Source organism: Triticum aestivum, chromosome 6D, assembly GCF_018294505.1.
Source record: "Triticum aestivum cultivar Chinese Spring chromosome 6D, IWGSC CS RefSeq v2.1, whole genome shotgun sequence".
NCBI lineage: Eukaryota > Viridiplantae > Streptophyta > Magnoliopsida > Poales > Poaceae > Triticum > Triticum aestivum.
The window spans coordinates 327,777,383-327,799,821 of NC_057811.1; the positions used below are offsets into that span (position 1 = coordinate 327,777,383).

The 22,439-nt window shown below is 46.3% G+C and overlaps 3 protein-coding genes and 2 non-coding genes across 6 annotated transcripts; 2 read left to right on the plus strand and 3 right to left on the minus strand.

Annotated features, from left to right (window-relative positions):
• Positions 1 to 1,317: 1,317 nt before the first annotated feature.
• TRNAF-GAA (transfer RNA phenylalanine (anticodon GAA)) lies at positions 1,318 to 1,390 on the plus strand. The gene has a single exon. It is a non-coding gene; the product is annotated as a tRNA-Phe (tRNA).
• Positions 1,391 to 1,499: 109 nt separating this feature from the next.
• LOC123141559 (protein BOLA1, chloroplastic) lies at positions 1,500 to 2,827 on the plus strand. The gene is made up of 2 exons (XM_044560668.1): positions 1,500 to 1,542; positions 2,342 to 2,827. Exon 2 carries the CDS (start codon positions 2,369 to 2,371, stop codon positions 2,675 to 2,677), a length of 309 nt encoding a protein of 102 aa, XP_044416603.1. The 5' UTR covers positions 1,500 to 1,542; positions 2,342 to 2,368; the 3' UTR covers positions 2,678 to 2,827.
• A 957-nt stretch (positions 2,828 to 3,784) lies between these two features.
• Positions 3,785 to 3,856, minus strand: TRNAT-UGU (transfer RNA threonine (anticodon UGU)). Its single transcript has one exon. It is a non-coding gene; the product is annotated as a tRNA-Thr (tRNA).
• A 214-nt stretch (positions 3,857 to 4,070) lies between these two features.
• LOC123144914 (DEAD-box ATP-dependent RNA helicase 47A) lies at positions 4,071 to 6,630 on the minus strand. Of its 2 annotated transcripts, none has more exons than XM_044564174.1 (2): positions 6,356 to 6,630; positions 4,071 to 6,214 (listed from the first exon to the last, which is right to left on the minus strand). In XM_044564174.1, exon 2 carries the CDS (start codon positions 6,105 to 6,107, stop codon positions 4,302 to 4,304), a length of 1,806 nt encoding a protein of 601 aa, XP_044420109.1. In that variant the 5' UTR covers positions 6,108 to 6,214; positions 6,356 to 6,630; the 3' UTR covers positions 4,071 to 4,301. The 2 variants fall into 2 exon arrangements, with proteins under 2 accessions (XP_044420109.1, XP_044420110.1); XM_044564175.1 differs by having other exon boundaries at positions 4,071 to 6,269.
• Positions 6,631 to 9,989: 3,359 nt separating this feature from the next.
• On the minus strand, positions 9,990 to 12,531 carry LOC123144915 (F-box/LRR-repeat protein 2). The gene is made up of 2 exons (XM_044564176.1): positions 12,117 to 12,531; positions 9,990 to 11,086 (listed from the first exon to the last, which is right to left on the minus strand). The coding sequence occupies exons 1-2, from the start codon at positions 12,463 to 12,465 to the stop codon at positions 10,182 to 10,184; spliced, it is 1,254 nt and encodes a 417-aa protein (XP_044420111.1). The 5' UTR covers positions 12,466 to 12,531; the 3' UTR covers positions 9,990 to 10,181.
• Positions 12,532 to 22,439: the final 9,908 nt, after the last annotated feature.

Consider the following 22,439-nt stretch of genomic DNA (forward strand, 5'->3'; position numbering starts at 1 on the left):
ACAGATTTAATTCAGGTGGAGGTGAGTGCCGGTTGATTAAAGGAAACGACAGGGAGTTTTGTGCAAAAGTGCGTGCGCTGACCGGTCCAGCCACGTGGCTGCCAATTATCGAGTTGTGATTGGCCTGGGACTAAATCATCACATGAGGTGCAAGTTGGGGTATGGTGGAGTCAAGTTTTACAAGTTTGATTCAGGAACTTTTTAGTCCCAGAGACTAGAAAAGTCTCTAAAAAGTCCCTAGGAACCAAACGGGAGGGACTTTTTCTACAGGGACTAGAAAAAGACTCTACTAAAGAGTTTTTATTAGTCCCTGAAACTAGAAAAAGTCCTAGAACTTCTGAACCAAACACCCCTTAAATCATCACATTCTATGCAAGTTAGGGTACCTGGTTGCTATTACCTTAACATGCATCTGCATGCAAGCAAAGCCTCCCGCAAGCTACAGTAAAAAGCGACACAGGCGCAGACCGACCGGGGTGACCGAGACCCGTCAGAGCGCCAGGCAAACCGCTGTTGGCAGGCACACATCTCAGAGCACACGCAACGCTCGCAGCTCGCTGATTGGATGCAGATGCCGCATACTGGCGTGCAATGCATGCCCGTCCGTCCTCTCGCCGTGTCACAGGAGCTGGTTGGTGGCCGCCAGCTGCCCCCGCCCTCTCTGCATATTCCTCCTTTGCCATTGGAGACGGTACGTACTAGCACGCGCATGTGCCGACCTGCGCGCGCTGTCGTCTCTGCGCGTCAGTGCATGGTTCGCCGCTCGCCCGCCCGCCGTGTGGTCAAAACATGGCCAGTTCTCCGGTATGCTTCCGTCGGTGGTGCACGGCTGCACGTAGCGCGCGGGTCGCCGGGAAGCCTCGTGGCTAGCGGTCTCGGTCGGCCCGTACTTTTTGGTGTGCCGTGCTGCGCGTCGCCTGCGCCTGCGCCAGTGGATAAGCTGCATTGCTGGCTGGGGAGATAGATAGGCCGTCAGCTCGGTCACGGTCGACTAGCCCTGCCGTGCGCCACACGTGAAACCGGGCGGACGGGACTAGGCTCTTTTCTTCTCCCCTGAAAAGCCGTGTCCAAACATCGTTGACGGTTTTCGTGCTGTGTGAATTCACCCTCTGCGTCAAATTTCTGAGACCCAGCAGAAGGATGCATGTTGGATTTGCTCGAATGACAATGTTTTATCTGCCTAGGTATAATCAACATGACGAGCATTTGCAGCAAAGTGAAGCATGATGCAGATTTTTACCATGATGAGGTTCCCAACTGGAACTAAATAAACGCTAAGCAAGGACATATAGGAGAAGATTTTACGAACAACGCATAGCGGGGATAGCTCAGTTGGGAGAGCGTCAGACTGAAGATCTGAAGGTCGCGTGTTCGATCCACGCTCACCGCATACGTTTTTTTTTCTTCTCCCATCCGAAAATTCCAGGTATATACTTGAGCTTTTTTTTTGTTCCTCTGCTTTCCCCTTCCCCACCCCTAAGCCGCCGTCTTCCTTCTCCACCTCCTACCGCAACACAGGACGCCACAACTTCCAGCAACGGCGTAAGTTCTACCTTTTCTTTTCTTTTCTTTGTTTACTGCGTATTGCTCCAGCGCGCTCCAGCGAAAATTTTGTACTCCATTACCAATAAAAGGGCTCAGGCCATAGCAACCCTAGAACCTTTTCGTTTCCGCTGTAAGCTTCCCGTCAGATCCGCTTCGAAAATACTCCACATGCCTACTAATTTCACTAACAGGAGTGAGATATTTGACTCCGTAGTAGTCTTTTTCCGCCTCGTGTGATCCATCCATGTAAGGACGGTCCAATTTCACCATCTAGGTTTTGATTTTAATTCTCAATTTTTTTCAAAAAATCTAGGTTTTGGTCTTGTCTTCGATTTCACCATCTAGGTTTTGATTATGTACCTGGGGCTTACAAGTCACGATATAGAAGGAAACTCAGTTCGGGATTCTAAAAGTTAGCATCAGTGGTGTTGTTAGGCTGTTTTCGATCCGTTCCAGTTGGATGGTTATTTTGTCAATCAAGGGAAGATACACTATTTTCTGTCTCTTGAATTCATATTAGTTGTTCAGAAATTAGAATCCACAAATGGACAATGGGACCAGCCGGTTACAAGAACAGATATGTGCTACATGATAGTATTTTTTTATGACTTTGGGGAATGAGCATTTGAGATTAGTTTAGGCCAAGGCATTTTGCTTGTTTGCTTTATACAACTCTGGCCTTGGAGTGGGGACTGTTGGTTCATGTCAACCCATTGCTTATGTATATGAATCATGTAACATGATATTACCCTTGCAATGGTGATTACTTTGCATAACCAATATATTCTTCTTTTAGGCGGTTGCTCTTGAATCAGGCTGAAAAATGATGGGTTCACGAGGTACCAGTGTTGTGCTCTCAAGAGCTGCTCGGATGAGGCAAAAGCTGCAGTCTGCTTTGGAGGCCAGTGCACTAGATATTGAAGATGTTTCTTACCAACATGCTGGGCATGCAGCTGTGAAGGACAATGCAAATGAGACGCATTTTAACATCAAGGTAATTTCACCCAAGTTTGAAGGGCAGAACCTTGTGAAGCGTCATAGGATGGTGTACGATCTCTTGACCGATGAGTTGAACTCGGGTCTTCATGCTATCTCCATTGTTGCGAAAACTCCAACAGAGTCGGGATCATGAATGTAATTTTTTTTGACTTGATTAATGTTTGTTCCAGAATAAGTTGATTGCAGCAATAGCATGTAGCCCCGAATCGGTTGGTAAAACAATGTTATGGCATGCATATTTCTTCATGATAAAGACATATTGTTGCCTTGGTTGAAGCGTGAATTTCTCTATGTGCATGATTGCCTGCGGCCATTAACTTACGGAAACTTATCAAGTAGGGCCAAAGAGTGAGTGCCAACTAGGATTTTCAAAGTTTGAGAGTTTGAGTTCATCCAGATCTTAGATTATGCTTAATTAAGCATTTAAGCCATCGAGCACAGAAAATGCGGCTGGACGACAGACAATTCATGGCTGAATAGGCTCAGCTTTGCTAATTGTGCTTCGACTATATTAGCTTTGCGGTCGAAATACACTTTCGGAAATAGAACAATTACCTTAGTCTCACTTTCATGATTGATGACACATATTACATCTTACATTCATAAGCTTAGACTTCAGCTTGTGAATTCCTCCTATTTCTTTGACCGCAAAGCTAATATAGTCGAAGCACAATTAGCAAAGCTGAGCCTATTCAGCCATGAATTGTCTGTCGTCCAGCCGCATTTTCTGTGCTCGATGGCTTAAATGCTTAATTAAGCATAATCTAAGATCTGGATGAACTCAAACTCTCAAACTTTGAAAATCCTAGTTGGCACTCACTCTTTGGCCCCCACTCTCTGCCACAACGGTTGAGGAGGGCATGTCCCCAGACTTTAACAAGGCTGCAACACCAACACACAGTGCTTTTGGTTGCCAAGTGCTGGAGAAACAAACCACGAGCAGCGATGCAGATTGCTGGCAAATTTGCCGCGTCTGCTCTTCAAAAGCCCTTTTTTCTTCTATCTTTTCCTGAATGTCCAAAGGAGGACATATGTAAAACTGGATTTTGCCACACAAAAGGGAAAAGAAAATTGCAACTGACTGCTGAGCTAGTTGCACTGCATATGTAAAAAGAAACTGGATTTGTGTCGCATTTGGGTTGGGCGTGCAAAAGCCCTACGGCATTTGGCACGCATCAGGGCGAAATGGATGGAAGGATTGTGTCGCTGACAAGATTAAAAACATGTGCACGGAAAAAATTGCCCTCACGCAGGATCGAACTACGGACCTTCAGTTTACAAGACTGACGCTCTACCACTGAGCTATAAGGGCTATTTGTGAAATGGATAGCATCCAGCTTTACTTATCTGCAAACGAACAAAAATGGACAGGAGTTTGCAAGCCTTTTCACATATCTCGCACGTGCAATTTCAAATATACACAGCATTAAGTCATTCTAGGAGTCATCTCACAAATCGCAGTACCGCTCCATAAGAGGGGCACCAAAACATATAATCCAGCTGAACATCAACCATGCATTGAAAAATAAACAGCTAAACGTCACCAGAAAAGACTGGTAATTTTCAGATTTCAATGCCCTGCACTCCTGCTGAATGCTACCAGCAAAAAAGGACCATGTATTTTCCAATGTATCTAGTCTCCGCTGAGCAAAAGTATTAAGTGGCAACATTTTAAGAAAATACAGTCGGACTAAATGCCAACGAAAAAACAGTAGCACTTAAGACAAACTAAAACGATGGTTGAGCAATGCAGAGTTCTATTCCACGTCTTCCTCCTTATGAACGGTAATCTGGCCTTCGGTGAATTCACATGGCTTGATGGCCACACCTAACTGCTTGCGCATTTTCCTCATGATAAATGCCTCACTTTCTTCACATATTGAGACCACGGTCCCTTTCCGCCCAAGACGTCCAGTCCGGCCAGCTCTGTGGGCGTAGTGCGTAGAGTCTGTGGGAAGATCCAGGTTGATCACAAGGTCGCATTCTGGTATGTCCAGTCCTCTGGCGGACAGCTCGTTTGTGACCAGAACCCTGAATTCACCTGCCTTGAACTTTTTAAGAACTGTTGACCTTGCAAGCTTCCCAAGATCTCCATGTAGCTCGATAGCTTTCATCCCACGGGCCTCCAACTTAAACACAACATCCTTCAGTGGCTTGGTGTTGTTCATAAATGCAATCACCGTCTCTGCTTCCAGGGCATGGATGCATCTCCTTAAAGTGTCAACTTTGTGGTGAGCCTTGGTTGTACAGTAGTAATGCTCCAACGATGGCGGTAAGCTGTCAACTGCAGCTTGATTCACTGACATTGTTGGGGAATCAGAGTTAGGGTCACCCTGGGACAGCATGGGCCTTGGAACAGTGATCGAGTCAAGCGGGACTACACTCTTAGCCCTAACAAGAACTGGATCATGGCCCCAACTCCTGGCTGCACGTATAACTGAAAACGGCACTGTTGCTGAAACCAAGATTGTCTGGCGGTCAGACCGCCTAGCAAGTGGGCCAAGGATGTGACTAGAAGATGAAGTGCTAGGTTTCCTTCCAACGTGCTCCAGTATCCTATGCATATCCTCGCGGTAATTAAATGATAAGAGCTGGTCAACTTCATCCAGTACAAGAAAACGGCAGTTATGAGTTTGTAGCTTGCCCGCCGCTGAAATTTCCGAAATACGGCCAGGTGTTCCAACAACTATAATAGGCTTGTTCTTCTTCAGTGCTTCCTCTTGCCTCGAACGGTTAGCACCGCCAACAAGCTGCTGGACAAGTCTCTTATCATCAGGACCCAGAATCTTCTCCACTTCTCGCACTATCTGCATTCCTAGTTCTCTTGAAGGAGCAACGACAACAGCTTCTATACCTGATCTCTTTTCAGAATTACCCTGTTCTCTAGCCCTCTTCAGGGGGCCTATTTCAGAAAGAATAGGGAGAAGGTACGCAAGTGTTTTCCCCGACCCAGTATATGATTGGATAACCGCATCATGCCTTTGTGATATGACAGGAATAGAAGCGGACTGGACCTCAGTTGGAGAGGTCAGGCCTTCCTTGTTCAGCCGGTCAATGAGCAAAGGCGGCAAACCGAGTTCTTCAAATGAACTTGCAGAAAATAAAGCCTCGTCGATCTTCAGTTTCTTCTTCACCACTGGTGGCTTTGGTAAGGCACTCTTCGCTGGCTTCAGACTAAGCGTAGAACCCTTCTTTGGTTTCACACTGAAAGCAGAATCTCTTGAGCTTGCCTTCGGCCCTCCAGTTCGTTGCACCCTTTCCTTCTTCACATAATCAGCTTTGCTTTGTGGCACCCTTTCCTTCTTCACGTAATCAGCTTTGCTTTGTGGCACCCTTTCCTTCTTCACATAATCAGCTTTGCTTTGGACTTCCAGGCTAGCCAGAGTTAGTGTGCTGCCGCTGTCCTCGACAGTTTGACTACCCCGCCAAGCAGTCTGATGGAACCCTGATGCCCGTGGCAACGACAGCATTCTGAACGGGAGATGGTCACCGATGACAAAGCATGACCGAGATGACGCCAGCGCAAGAACATTCCGATGAACTTGCCCCATAATTAGCCTCATTTATGCTATTACTGAGCAATGTCAAACACAGCACCTCAGCTCGATAACTGCAGTTATGTCTCAAACACTTTATATCTCAGCAAGTTCAGGGCAGGGTGCGCTTGTGGCTGTGCGAAATAATCAGGCAACCGGGTCAGGTGAGTCACAAAACCAGGGGCGGATCTAGATGACGTGCCGGTGTGCACACAAGAAAATTGGGGGAAATTAGTTTGAGAACAAGTAATCAACGGATGACCAAAAGCTCATACCTTGGAAACAAATGTGCGGGATTGAGAACGGGGTGGGGGCAGAAAGGGGACGGCGATGGCGGCCACGCGGGAGGGTTCTGGGGGTGTTGGGGGGAGGGATTGAGGCGTCGGTGGCGAAGCAGAGCTACGGGACGGCGGCAGCTCCAGGTCACGGCGATGCTGCTGGACTGTGGGTGAGATTTTGGAGCCGGACTGGTTGGGGTTTGGGTAGGTCAGAGCAGGAGAGCAGGGTGGCTGCGCGGGCGAGGAAGGGATAGGGGAGGCGGAGAGGAAAATCTCGCTGTGGAGGGGATGGATATTTGACGGTTCAGATCGTTTGCTGGCAGTGGTGATCTTTTTTCCTTTTTGGATCAACATGTAAAATTTTACAATGTTTTTCTACTCAAGAAAAGATATTATAGACGTAGATGATGGCTCAAAGTCCATATTTAAGAAAAAAACTCTTTCAAATGTATCTTTCTAGATTTTTGACTTGCCATTGATGGCCCGCTGCTTGTCGACGTCTGCCTAAGCAGATGTGGAAGGGCTTAAACAACCTTGTATTGATCATGGTGTGAATGCTCTCGCTTGAACACATCGCTAAGGTAACATATTCGACGATAATATAAAACACAGAAACCTTGGTCTGCGAGAAGGGGCGAGGCGGTCGACCGAACCCTAGCCATCACCCGTCGCCAACCCGTCTTACCGCCGCCAGTGTGCGTCGTCGGCAAAGCCCGCGCGACACCGATGGTGGCAGGAAGGTACCTATTGGGGGTGGCCTTCTGAGGAGGTGTTGGAGGGCTGCCATGGATGGCGAAGGAGATGATAGCTCGAGTAGCGGTCATCGTCAAGCAGGCTCGGCGAAGGCGCTAGAGGGGTACATCGTTGCGATCTTCAATAACGGCCTGGCCTGTATAGGTCACCAGAGAAGAGAGGTGTCGGTGTATGGTCCAGACGGCGGTGTGCTTGACATCATATATGTATCTGGTTGCAGCGGCGCAGGTCTTTCGAGATCCGGTTAATTTAGGTTTTCGATGGACACTTCTATATTCGATTGGCTTTATTGGGCTTCAGAGTTTGTACATGACCTTATAAGGTTTTCTTCCTCAGGGTAGCAATTTGCTTCGTAGATCACATTCATCGGCGTCTCTTGGTCTACATCAATAACTTTTCGATCGCTGCTTCAAGCTTATTTTTTTCTTTAAAAAGGAGGTTGGAACCCTTGGTCTCTGCATCATTATGATGCACACATCCATCTTTATTAAAATTGATGCAAAACAACAACTCCAAAGTCATCAACAAGTGAAGTACATAACAAAAACAACTATGGCCGAAACATTACAAGATATGAATGTAACACCTACGCCTATCTTGACTTCTTTTGCAGCAACACCTTCAAGAAGGGATAAATGCCCTAACGTCGTGGTCATCATGCAAACAACGTCTTGAACAAGATAACAACGCAAGCTCGCCATTGTTGTGCCCGACTAGCAAGGGTAGAACAAAGTGTGTTCCAAGCACCATCTTTTTTTAACAGAGAGACTGTAAGGCAGGCCCCTACAGTATAATTGATCCAACAAATCAAATTACAAGTACCGTGCCTTGAACCTGGGTGGGTGAAAAGGCATTAGCCCCTTTCCACCACTAGGCTATGCCTTAGTCCGCCTATCTCCCGACAGTCAAGTTTGACAGTTCTCCATGCTAGACCAAGGTGGCTCTAGCAAATGGGTGGGATTGAACACCATAGACCATCACGATGGCCCTCAGGAGGCCGGCCATGCCATGGTTCGTATCTAGCCGACGAAGCCGCGCCACCGCCAAACGCCAGCTTTGTCGGGCGCAGGACCTCTGCTGCCACAACAGTCGTCGTCGTCCAACCAGCCACCGAACGCCACGTGTCGCCATCCTTCCGCCCAAGGCAGCCACCTCGTGCAAAGGTGGTCTCGCCACCGTACACCACGAGAGCTCGACACCACCATGTCATTGGTCCTTCAGCCCAGGGCCCTTGCCCTGGCGCAAAGGAACCCTTGACACGGTACGCCTTGCTCCACCTCAGCATGGGCCTTGTGCTATGCTACCGCTGCACCTCCGTGTGATAGGCGACGCCTCACCAGCACAGGCCACCAGGCGTTGCGACTTGCAACACGAACACGGAAGCCGGCCCTCCAGAACCCGCCGGCCTCCATGTGCGCAGGGAGGGCTGCGAGGTAGGAGGAAGGTGCTCGAGGACGATAAGGGCGACACCTCTGTGTGGAATGAGAAGGCCCACTTATGACACATCCCCGCGACTTGGCAGCCGTCGTCACAACCGCCAACGCCACGTAGATGCATCCCACTCCTGCAGCAACTCCCTCTCTATTCGTGCGCTCCTTGTTGTGGTAGCCAACATCGTCGTCATCTCCTTCGTGAGGAAGGTCGCCACCTTTCCGCCACCGCCGGGCACAGAAACTCGGGTCGGCCCGCTCCGTCGCTGCCACCCGCATCAACGTCTGATCTTCCCGCTTCACCTTCCTAGCCCCCGCTCTCCAATCAGCCCCAACCATCAAAGGGGTAGGCGTCTAGGGGAAGGGAGAAGCCAACCCATCAGCCGATGCGGCTGCAGATCCCATCGAGGATGGGGGGAGGGGGTCTCTGCGCAATATTCGGATCCAGTGATCTTTTTATCCGAGCAACTTCTACAAGCTCATGGGTTCAGAAAAGTCTGAGCCACCGAGACAAATGTCAAAGCCATCAATAACAACGATAGATGCGGATAGATGCAGGCATGTCAACGTTTTAGCAACCATCCAAAAAAATTAATCATCACAAAACATTATTACTCCCTCCGTCCGACAGTGAGGAGGGATGTTGGCTTGAAAACCGATCTTATATTATGAGACGGAGAGAGTAATATTTAGTACTAGACTGATTTTGGCAACGATTCAAACATATCGTGATTCCTGAATCATCAATGCCTAGGAAATGCCACGGTGCCAATCTTGTGCAAATTCACATTACCCCTACCATCTGCTTGAAGTTTGAGCAAGTGTCACCTGTAACGATCATCATAATATTGTGAACCCACATATTTTTGTGGGTAGTCCAAACTCCAAAGGTGCCCTTTTTGTAAAAACAAAAGCATGTTCTCTCAGGTGGAAAATAATTTTTCTTTTTTCTTCTGAGGGAGGAATTTTTGTCAAACATTGAAATATAGGAAAAATTATACATGTACATGTCTGTTTTTGTGAGATCCTGGATTTTTTTATATAGAAAAAACACATGTATTTAACCTTTTTTTAGAGCATTGAAGCTGCCAAGAGCGCAAAGATGTTTCTTTTTGCATGAAAATGGCACGATCATGCACAAAATAATGCCATTTCTTTATAGTACAGATTTTTAACTAGTTTATGTTTTACTGTTCATTCTGGGAGACATTTCTCTGCTCCTGTGAATTTTGAGTTTATCTTAATAATCATCTTTACAATCACCTATTTGTAGTGCTTTTAAGCCACCGTTTTGTAAGTAAACAAATTCAATTTTGGATGCGTTTTTGGTTGTAAATGAACAGCTTTAGCTATGCTCATTTAGTCTATTCATTTTATACCACATTTACAACATTTAGCAACACAACAGCGCCATTATACCCAGAAAGCATTGAGATGTACTCCCTCTGTAAACTAATATAAGATGTTTTAGATCACTGAAGGTAGTACATGCAATTCGATCGAACAATTATTCCAATTAATACAACACATACTTTTTCTTATTCATTGCATGTGCCCTGGTGCTACTTTCTACAGTAGTAGTACATGCCATGCGAGTTGGGCAGTGCCACAACAGCTCTAATCGGAGTTCATAGCTGACCCTAGAAGAACCTATCAACAGATGGATCAGACTCCGACAAGCTACCTTCAAAGTTCACCTTGCAGCCAGCAGGTAGCTGCAACCCAGCTTCCTCGCAGCTCTGCCTTGTAACCTGAGGACATGATCGGACGTCGAGGTACTCGAGTGCCTTGCATGACTCTATCACGCTGCTCACTCCCACAACTGTGAGGTCAACACAATTGTTGATCTTCAGAACTCTCAATTCCGACTGAAACAAGTTAGCTTCCATGCCCTGAAATGCCGCATCAGTTATTTGGTCGCAGCACCCGACATCAATAGCGGCAAGAAGTCTACAGTTGCACAACAGACTTCTCAACGAGGCGTCTGTTATTTTCAAGCACCAGTCCATTCTTAAAATCCGGAGGCTGCTACAACAGGCAAGAGCTAGTGCTTCTATGGACTCATCGCTAATATCCCGACATCCACCGATGATGAGAGTCTCTAGGTTGCAGCAGAACTTAGCTAGTGAATAGATGGACTTATTGCCCACTTTGCTGCAATCCAACAGTTTCAATGACACCAGAGATGACGAAGAGACCTCAGCAATTTTGCAAATTCCAGGATCACCAACTTTATTGCATTTGCTTATGTCTAGTGACTTCACTTTATGACAACCATCGGCTAGAGCTGAGATTCCAGCATCTGTTATGCTGTTACATCCTGCAGCCCCAAGCTCTTCCAAGTTCAAACAGTTTTTTGATACAGCATGCAACAAATTATCAGTTATTAATCTGCAACCTGCGATGTGCAACTGTCTCAACTTCTGGCACCCTGACGCAACCACCTTTAATCCTTTATCACTAAGTTTTTTGCAGTGAGAGACATCTAGGGTTTGCAGACATTGCAGCCCTTCTCCTAATTTGACCATTCCAACATCAGTGATACCTAAGACAGACATGAACAGTAGAATATGTAAATACATTAGATTAAGGAAATACCAACAATTCACAATCAAATCAGATAACTGGTGCCCGCTATTATATTTAGTCTCCACAAACTCTAAGTGCCATTTAGGTTCAAGAAAAATAAATAAAGAACATAAGTATCAGTCCGTGCTAAAAACTGCGCGCTTGAAGCCAAAATGGCAATGAAAGATGCCGGTTCCAGTTCTGAACTGCGTGAATGCATCAATACCGAAAACTCGTAACTTCTAGCAATGCTAGTAACTTCACAGTGCTGAAGATTACCAATATTAATCACTGTGTCAGAGAAATGCTACAAAGACCACAAGTTGTATGAATACATATTTTGTTGGAAGTACATTTGCCCAGCTAAAAATTCTCTAGTCAGACTACCCAAATTGAACTGATGGGTTATTACCACAACAAAGTACCAAGCAGAACTTTTTCTCGGAGCTGTAAAAGAAGTACAAATGGGATTCCACATCACAGAAATCAGCATGTTCTATAAACACAATTGAGGACAACTGAACATCTGCATCTGACCAGCATATAGAACCAAACATTTAACCAGGGCTACAAATATCTCTACTAGAGTCGAGTTCTCTGGTCTAAGACAGTAGCCAGCGTAATATAACCTGCGCCGAAAACGACCTTCCAGAAATTGGGAAATTTCTCATGTATGTACTTCTCACTTCGAATTAGAGCAGTAGTTGTAGCTGTCTGGGCTATTTGGTAGGCATCGAACATGTATATTGTGTGGCTTACCAGTTCGTATTTCATTAAATTTCGTTGTTCACGTGTTTGTGATTGAACGATTAAAATTTGACAGAGTTAAAATGATGCCACAACAAAGTTCTTCAGACGCCCCAGTTTGCTTATTCTCTCCCATCTTTGTAGGGCAAGAAACCCAATAAATCACAAATCCTACTATTTGATAAGAAGGAAAGCTTTCTGCATTTGCGCATTCACGCACACAAACAGCGCGAATGGATCAGACCGAAAAGAGGTCTCACCTTTGCAGTTCTGCAGGGCGAGAACTCGTAGATTGCAGAACCCCCCTGCAATGACGTGCAGATCGTCGTCGATAACACCGGGGTAGAACGAGCGGGACGGCGACTGGGAGAGATCGAGCTCGAGAATGCCCGGGAAGCGTGCTGCCAGGCGGCGCAACATGGACGGACCGGCGCGCGCGCGCAGGCGGCGGCGCTCGGAGCTCTGGATCCGGAGCCAGCGCCTGCACACGAGCCCGAACGCGTCGCGCTCCGACTCGGGCCCCAGGCGGGTGAGCACCGCACGGAGCTCATCGTCGGTGAGCACCTCGTTGACGAGGGCCTCATCGCCTTCCGACCGTGATGCAGACATGACCGTAGTTAGAGTTAGGAGTAATTTTTTCGGCGAAGGGATTAGTTTTCAGTCCATTTGCAATGGAGACTTCTTTTCTTCGGGGACATTTGCAATGTACTCCCTCCGATCTATTTTGGTACGGAGGGAGCAGATGGATGGACTGCGAAAATTCAATTCGACGCCCCAGCCCATCAACACCCGGTGAACAGAAAAAAAAAGACCCTGAATTTTTTATGCAAGTTGCTCAAATGTGTGATATTCGTGCTATTTTTTTTGGTTGTTTGGACATTTGATAAGCTCATGAGAAATAAAACAAAATCGAGCATGAACAATGTTGTTTTCAAAAAAAAAACCAGACACCTAAAATTTATCTTTTTTGCGATGAACTCCTTGAATGTCCAGACTTTACCAAATTTTGTACGGGCATCAAGCAATCACGCAGATGAGCATCTTGCACCACAAAAAATCCAGAGTTTTTTATTTACTTTTTTCTATTTAAAATAATTTTACTGTTCACACCCGGGCTCGTCTGAGCCGCCCGGGTGTAGAATAGCAGCATCCGATGTAATGGGCTTTTACATCCGCTGCACCGTAATTGGGTCTGGCCGTCTTGGGCCTCTTGGCATGTGAGAATTGACAATAGACCGCGCAAGGGATGTCAGACCAAGAGCTTGATCATCTTGAGCAGCTCTGGCTCGCCATCCGAGGGTACCCTCGACTCCATGGTGATGTCCAGACGAAGAATCACCTCGTTAGCTACCATGATTTGGAATTTGACGTTTCCAATGAAGTGGTCGCTTCACCTAGCCAATCGTGCGAGCGGTGATTTTTACCTCAGCTGCTAGACGCTTGAAGGGATTGGCAGTTGGCTGCTGCTCATTCCACATTTCCTGCACCACATTCTAGAAGCCTCTGCCTTTGTCTAGAAGGTTTGGAAGTGAAATCGGTTTCCTCACCGCATGCAAGGGTCAAGAACCAAAAGAACTGGACAATGATTTGACACAGACATGCTCAACACCGAGAGGAAAGAGAAAAGGTGCATGGCTTCCCAATCAACTATTGTGACGACACGATCCAACTTATCCAACGTGGGCTGTCGACGCTTAGTAGACCATGTGTACCTCCTGCCATTGAGGTAGATATCCTTAAGCTCTAGCTCCGTAAGCATCCTTTAGACCTTGCCCGTCATACGACGATTTATCCACTCATGGTTCTTATAGGATAGATCATCGATGAGGTTGAAATCTCCAGCTACTACCCAAGGGTCAGCATGCATGTCCATAATATCCTTCAGTCGCAACAACTTGACAAGGCTGAGATTTCATGGGTCAAATTTATATAGGACACATATTATGGTAATAGTCACCCAAGGGACAAAATGATTGGATCTTTCCGGTGGAGAGCTGTGCTCAAATTGCTACCCATTTACAAGCAATATTCTATTTGTAAAGCTGGTAAGGGGGACATCTTCATAGATGAGTACTGACTCGTGCTCAAATTGCTACCCATAATACACTTTTTGGCATGATACTTGGATGAGCCCCTGTCTGAAAATGGCATACCTTGGATTTTCCTTTTACCAACAACAAAGAAATAACTCTACACCAAGTAAGGGAACTCTAAGAGCCCGACGATATTTTTCATGGACCACTGTCTACACGGGCACATCAATAATTCACCCTTCTTTAAGCAAACATCCAAAACAAACATCAACAAAATCTCAAGGATATTTGGACTTATAAACGGAACACCAGTCAGTACTCATCTATGAAGATGTACAAAACCATCCTTGGTCCCAGCAGGAGTCATCACATCTTCAAATATCTAGAAATGCTATGCCATGCTCAGACAAAAAAATATTTTTCTGGCTCCTATTCTATGATAGAGTTAATACCAAAAATTTATTAAAGACGAAATTCATGCATCTGGACTCATACACCTGTGTTCTATGTTCTGACAATGTGGAAGAAACACTAGAAATCTTTTCTGAGATTGTTCATTTGCTCCAAACTACTAGAATTATATTATGCCTTCAAGGAATAGAGACATCTCTAGGTACGATGAGATATGCATGTTTATGCAGTCTCTACCCGGGGACATTGTGCTGGATATATAGTGAAAGCACATGTTTACTCCCAGAGGGGGGTGAATGGGAAATTTTTAGAAATTCGTTAAACTCTGATTAATTTGACGAAGATCATAGTGAAGAAATAGAAACAGGGATGACATTAAATCATCACAGAAAAATAAAACATGCATACAAGATAGATGCACGTGAAGAGCATGCAATCATACAAGCATTGAGGCATATGCAAGATGAACTGAAGGAACGAAAGGCAACATGATGAAAGACTTCAGTTCAAATTCTTCAGAATGTAGATCACAAATTCTTCAGCACCGGAAATACTGAAAGTAAAGGGTTGAGGAATTTGAAACCTGGTAGGCTCGATGACGACACATCGATTTGGTAGACATGTTCCACTTGCTGTATCAACCGTACGTCTGGTTGAGGCGGCTTGAGATTTAACTCCGAAGACACTTAGTCTTTACCGTATTCCTCTTGAGCTAAGGTCACAACAGAGCTCGCCCAATCACTGGTGTTAAGTCTTCAAGGCAGACTTCATGGCATGCCACAATTACTCTTGGGTGCTTAGAACATGACGCCTAACCGTTTGGAAAAATGATAGTCTTCAAAGGTAACAGGCAACAGATCACACAGATCAATCTCTACAATGATGCTCAATCACTTTGTCTCTTGTAATTTTTCCTCACATGGGTTTTCACAAAGTCGTCAGAGGACGGGTTGCTCTCAAATGACAAGTGTCAATTTCTCTCTAGAGCAACCAACCAATAAGTGGTTGTAGGGGCGGCTATTTATAGACAGGGGCAACCCCAACATAAATTGTCATAAATGCCCCTTTGGACATGACCATTATCAGGATAAGGATCCATATGACAGCTGGCACTAAGCTCGACAACGCTCGAAAACCTGAACTCTCAAATTCGTCGGGGCACTCAATTTCCTCACGATAGGCAGATCGCACAGGCGAAATCCTAACTCCTCAATCAGACCAATTTCGTCAATGACCAAAAGAACTTCATCTCTGTCACTATGAACTCTGTTAAAGATATATTATGGCGGCTGTTATGGTGCATGGCTTGGGTTACACGCCCTGGTAGATATAGGATCCTTTATTGTTATGTTGTTACTATGTCTTTATCTCCCTCCTGTAACATCTCTCTCTCTCTCTCTCTCTCTCTCTCTCTCAGTTAGGAGTCCTACTAAATGCACCTTGTAAGTCTCATGATCAGATCAATATAAACTCATGCGGGCTCCCCTGTTGGGAGTTGAGACACTTTATCCATCTTGACATGGTATACAGAGCCTCCTTCTTCCATCACATCTAGCAAACCCCTCACCACGGCAGCGTTCATCTTCCACCTTGAGCCACCATGTCCGCCTCCACCCAAGTCTCTTCCCTTGGCCTCAATTATACCACATCCGAGCCTCTCAATCGAACCAACTATGTCCTCTGGAAAGCCCAAGCTCACTCCCAAATCATGGGAGCTGGGCTATATGGGTACATCAATCAATCCACACCCGAACCCACCAAGACCATCGTGACCAAGAACTCCGATGGGAAAGAAGAGACCGTTCCTAACCCTGCCTACAACCCCTAGCTCGTCCAGGACCAGCAGATCATGGCATATCTCCTCCGGAACCTCTCCAAGGAAGTTCTTGTTCAGGTTGCATCCCTAGAAAAATCACACGCGATCTGGTCAGCACTCGCTAACATGTTCGCCGCCCAATCCCGCTCCCGCGCCAACAATTGCCGCATCGCCCTCTCAAACGCCCAAAAAGGCTCACAGAGTGCAACTACTTACTTCGGTCAGATGCGAGCCCTCTTTGATGAGCTCGCTGCAGCTGGCAAACCCATCAAGGACGAGGAGCTTCTCTCCTTCATCACCGGGGGCCTTGATATGGACTATCAGCCCCTCATCTCGGCGCTGGATGTCCGCGTGGATCCCCTGACCGTGGATGATCTCTTCAGCATGGTCTCGGATTTCGACCAACGAGTCGAGATGTTCCAAGGAACAGGGGCAGGTGCCTTCAAATCCTCTGCCAATATCGCTGCCAGAGGCCGTGGCGGGTCTCCCAAGGGATACCGCAAGGTTGGTGGTCGTGGCGGCGGCTATGGTGGTAACAACACCGGCGGCGGCAGCAACTACAACAACAGCACCACCGGCGGCGGCGGCGGCCACTATCACCACAACAACAACTACTCTAGCAATAACCGGCGCCCCTCCTACAACAATAATAGGGCCCGTCCGTTTCAAGGTTATGATGAGTATGAAAATAAATTTCAAATTTGCAAAAAAAAAACCACATTGCAAAGGATTGTGATTGGCGCTATGCCAAGAACAATTCCCAATGCAAGAAAGTTGCAGCAGCTGCAGATACATCTTATGGAGTTGATACAAATTGGTAGTTGACTCTGGAGCCACAGATCACATCACCAATGAGCTTGAAAAGGTGACCATGCACAAGAAGTACCGTGGCCATGATCAAGTCCACAACGCAAACGGTGAAGGTATGAAGATAGATCATGTTGGTCATGCAATTGTCAATACCCCTAACCGGAATATTCATTTTAGAAATATCTTACATGTCCCACAAACTGAGAAAAATCTTCTTTTTTGTTCATCGTATTGCCATAGATAACAAAGTTTTTCCGGACTTTCACCCCTACTTCTTTTTGATTCGTGATCAGGCCACGAGGAAAATTCTCTACCGCGGTAGATGTGTGCATGGGCTCTATGAAGGAAATATGCCCTAGAGGCAATAATAAAGTTGTTATTTATATTTCCTTATATCATGATAAATGTTTATTATTCATGCTAGAATTGTATTAACCGGAAACTTAGTACATGTGTGAATACATAGACAAACAGAGTGTCACTAGTATGCCTCTATTTGACTAGCTCGTTGATCAAAGATGGTTAAGTTTCCTAGCCATAGACATGAGTTTTCATTTGATGAACGGGATCACATCATTAGAGAATGATGTGATTGACATGACCCATCCATTAGCTTAGCACTATGATCGTTTAGTTTATTGCTATTGCTTTCTTCATGACTTATACATGTTCCTATGACTATGAGATTATGCAACTCCCGAATACTGGAGGAACACTTAGTGTGCTATCAAATGTCACAACGTAACTGGGTGATTATAAAGATGCTCTACAGGTGTCTCCGATGGTGTTTGTTGAGTTGGCATAGATCAAGATTAGGATTTGTCACTCCGATTGTCGGAGAGGTATCTCTGGGCCCTCTCAGTAATGCACATCACTATAAGCCTTGCAAGCAATGTGACTAATGAGTTAGTTGTGGGATGATGCATTACAGAACGAGTAAAGAGACTTGCCGGTAATGAGATTGAACTAGGTATGATGATACCGACGATCGAATCTCGGGCAAGTAACATACCGATGACAAAGGAACAACGTATGTTGTTATGCGGTTTGACCGATAAAGATCTTCGTAGAATATGTGGGAGCCAATATGAGCATCCAGGTTCCGCTATTGGTTATTGACCGGAGATGAGTCTCAGTCATGTCTACATAAGTTCTCGAACCCGTAGGGTTCGCACGCTTAACGTTCGATGACGATCGGTATTATGAGTTTATGTGTTTTGATGTACCAAAGGTTGTTCAGAGTCTCGGATGTGATCACAGACATGACGAGGAGTCTCGAAATGGTCGAGACATAAAGATTGATATATTGGAAGGTTATGTTTGGACACCGGAAAGGTTTCGGATAGGTTCGGGCATTTTCCGTAGTACCGGGGCGTTACCGGAACCCCCCGGGGGGTTAATGGGCCTTCATGGGCCTTAGTGGAAGAGAGGAAGAGGCGGCCAGGTGGAGGCGCACCCCCCAAGCCCAATTCGAATTGGGGAGGGGGGACGGCTCCACTTTCCTTCCCTCCCTCTTCCTCTTTCCTTCCCCTCCTAGTTGGACTAGTAAAGGGGGGAACCTACTCCTAGTAGGAGTAGGATTCCCCCCCTTGGGGCACGCCCCATGAGGCCGGCCGGCCCCCTCCTCCACTCCTTTATATACGAGGGAGGGGGGCACCCCATAGACACACAAGTTGATTTCTTAGCCGTGTGCGGTGCCCCCCTCCACAGATTTCCACCTCGGTCATATTGTCGTAGTGCTTAGGCGAAGCCCTGCGTCGGTAACTTCATCATCACCGTCACCATGCCGTCGTGCTGATGAAACTCTCCCTCGGCCTCAGCTGGATCAAGAGTTCGAGGGACGGCACCGAGCTTGGACGTGTGCAGATCGCGGAGGTGCCATGTGTTCGGTACTTGATCGGTTGGATCGCGAAGACGTTCGACTACATCAACCGCGTTGCTAAATGCTTCTGCTTTCGGTCTACGAGGGTACGTGGACACACTCTCCCCGCTCGTCGCTATGCTTCTCCTAGATAGATCTTGCGTGACCGTAGGAAAATTTTGAAATACTACGTTCCCCAACACTCTACCCTTCAATTCCTCAGTTTCGAAGCTTCAATAAACAAGTGTTTGGTGTCATCAAAATTTCATCAGAACGGTGGCATGCACGATTAGGCCATCCTTCTTTTGTTATTGTTCAGCAAGTGCTTAAAAATAATCAGCTCCCATGTGTTGGTGAGCGTAGTCTTGAAACTATTTGTGATTCTTGTCAAAAAGCGAAAGCTCGTCAATTACCATATCCTGTTTCCACTAGTATTTCTACCAAGCCATTGCAACTTGTTTTTTCTGATGTATGGGGTTCAGCTCCCTCTTCCGTTGGTAGGTGATACGTCTCCAACGTATCTATAATTTTTGATTGTTCCATGCTATATTATATTCTGTTTTGGATGTTTAATGGGCTTTATTATACAATTTTATATTATTTTCGGGACTAACCTATTAACCGGAGGCCCAGCCCGAATTGCTGTTTTTTGCCTATTTCAGTGTTTCGCAGAAAAAGAATATCAAACGGAGTCCAAACGGAATGAAACCTTCGGGAACGTGATTTTCGAAACGAACGTGATCCAGAGGACTTGGAGTCTACGCAAAGTAATCAACGAGGAGAGCACGAGGCAGGGGGGCGCGCCTACCCCCCCAAGCGCGCCCTCCACCCTCATGGGGCCCATGTTGCTCCACCGACATACTTCTTCCTCTTATATATACCTACGTACCCCCAAACTATCAGAGACAGAGCCAAAAACCTATTTCCACCGCCTCAACCTTCTGTACCCGTGAGATCCCATCTTGGGGCTTTTTCCGGCGCTCCGTCGGAGGGGCATTGATCACGGAGGGCTTCTACATCAACACCATAGCCTCTCCGATGATATGTGAGTAGTTTACCTCAGACCTTCGGGTCCATAGTTATTAGCTAGATGGATTCCTCTCTCTCTTTGGATCTCAATACAAATTTCTCCTCGATCTTCTTGGAGATCTATTCGATGTAATCTTCTTTTGCGGTGTGTTTGTCGAGATCCGATGAATTGTGGGTTTATGATCAAGTTTATCTATGAACAATATTTGAATCTCCTCTGAATTCTTTTATGTATGATTGGTTATCTTTGCAAGTCTCTTCGAACTATCAGTTTGGTTTGGCCTACTAGATTGATCTTTCTTGCAATGGGAGAAGTGCTTAGCTTTGGGTTCAATCTTGCGGTGCTCGATCCCAGTGACAGAAAGGGAAACGACACGTATTGTATTGTTGCCATCGAGGATAAAAAGATGGGGTTTATATCATATTGCATGAGTTTATCCCTCTACATCATGTCATCTTACTTAAAGCATTACTCTGTTCTTATGAACTTAATACTCTAGATGCATGCTGGATAGCGGTCGATGTGTGGAGTAATAGTAGTAGATGCAGAATCGTTTCGGTCTACTTGTCGCGGACGTGATGCCTATATACATGATCATACCTAGATATTCTCATAACTATGCTCAATTCTATCAATTGCTCGACAGTAATTCGTCTATCCACCGTAATACTTATGCTATCTTGAGAGAAGCCACTAGTGAAACATATGGCCCCCGGGTCTATTTTCCATCATATTAATCTTCCAACACTTAGTTATTTCTATTGCCTTTTATTTTACTTTGCATCTTTATTTCTGTTTATCATAAAAATACCAAAAATATTATCTTATCATATATCAGATCTCACTCTCATAAGTGATCGTTGAGGGATTGACAACCCCTTATTCGCGTTGGTTGCGAGGTTCTTATTTGTTTGTGTAGGTGCGTGGGACTTGATCGTGATCTCCTACTGGATTGATACCTTGGTTCTCAAAAACTGAGGGAAATACTTACGCTACTTTACTGCATGACCCTTTCCTCTTCAAGGGAAAACCAATGCAGTGCTCAAGAGGTAGCAAGAAGGATTTCTGGCGCCGTTGCCGGGGAGATTCGTGCCAAGTCAAGTCAAGTCAAGACATACCAAGTACCCATCACAAACTCTTATCCCTCACATTACATTATTTGCCATTTGCCTCTCGTTTTCCTCTCCCCCACTTCACCTTTGCCTTTTCTTCGCCCTCCTTCCGTTCGATCTTGTGTTACCATGTGCCTTCTTTTTGCTTGCATCTTCGCTTGCTAAAAGTTTATGGATCCTCATCCCCTTGCTAATCTTTTTAAGAGATCCAATTATGATGAACCAATTTCTAGTGATTTGAGTGCACTAGATTATCTTTATAAGGTTTTGCTCGAAATTCGTGAATCTGAAAATTGTGATGAAGAAATTTATGAAGAGATTCACGATAGCTCCTTTAATAAAAAGCATGATTGCAATGATTTTACTATAAATTCTCTTGATGTCAATTGTGCTAATAATATGCAAAACCCTAAGCTTGGGGATACACTACCAAAAAAAGACACATCCGTGACATTTTGGGCCGAACAAAAAAAATCTGTCATACATATGACACTTCTATGACGATAATTGTGACAAAACCCGGTATCATCATAGATGTGGTGGGCTCCTACTTCTATGACAAAAAATCATGACAAAAAATGGGCTTTTCGTCCTAGGCGGGCCGGAGACGCAGCTGCGTGACATTCTTTGGGCCATCCATGACGGAAAAAACCGTGGTAGAAGCGAGGGGGAGGAAAATTTCGGGGAGTTCCCGGTTATGGTGGGAGGTCGGGGGCCGAGCGATGCGCGTTTCTCTCGTACACGTACGCGCGTGTGTGCGAGGCATTGGCTCTAACTGAACCCGAGCGATTGCACTACAGGCTACGCGTTACTGAACCCGAGCGATCGATCGATGGCTGTTAACTGAACCCGATCGAGCGATTCATTCGCTACTGCTGCTAACTAAAGCCGATCGATTGGATGAACAGTGAGCGTTGCGGGGGGGGGGGGGTTGGATGAACAGTGAGCGGTGGCGTTGCCTCTGGATGAACATGACCCTGTGGTGTGGAGGGCTGGATGAACAGTAGACGGTGGAGGGGTGCCCGTGGAGGGGTGGTTGAACAGTAGCCGGTGGAGTAGCACGCGGTGGAGGCTGGATGAACAGGAGCCCGTGGAGGCTGGAGGAGGTCGACGGTGGAGATGAACAGTATCCCGTGGAGTCCCGTTTTGCGGTACGCCACACCCCTCCCGATGAACAGGACCCCCGTTTCGACCGTAGGAGGTCCGTTTCGTCCGTTTTGCGGTACGCCACACCCCTCCCGATCAACAGGACCGCCGTTTCGACCGTAGGAGGTCCGTTTCGTCCGTTTTGCGGTACGCCACACCCCTCCCGATCAACAGGACCCCCGTTTCGACTGTAGGAGGTCCGTTTCCTTCGTTTTGCGGTACGCCACACCCCTCCCGATCAACAGGACCCCCGTTTCGACCGTAGGAGGTCCGTTTCCTCCGTTTTGAGGTACGCCACACTCCTCCCGATCAACATGACCCCCGTTTCGACCGTAGGAGGTCCGTTTCCTCCGTTTTGCGGTAC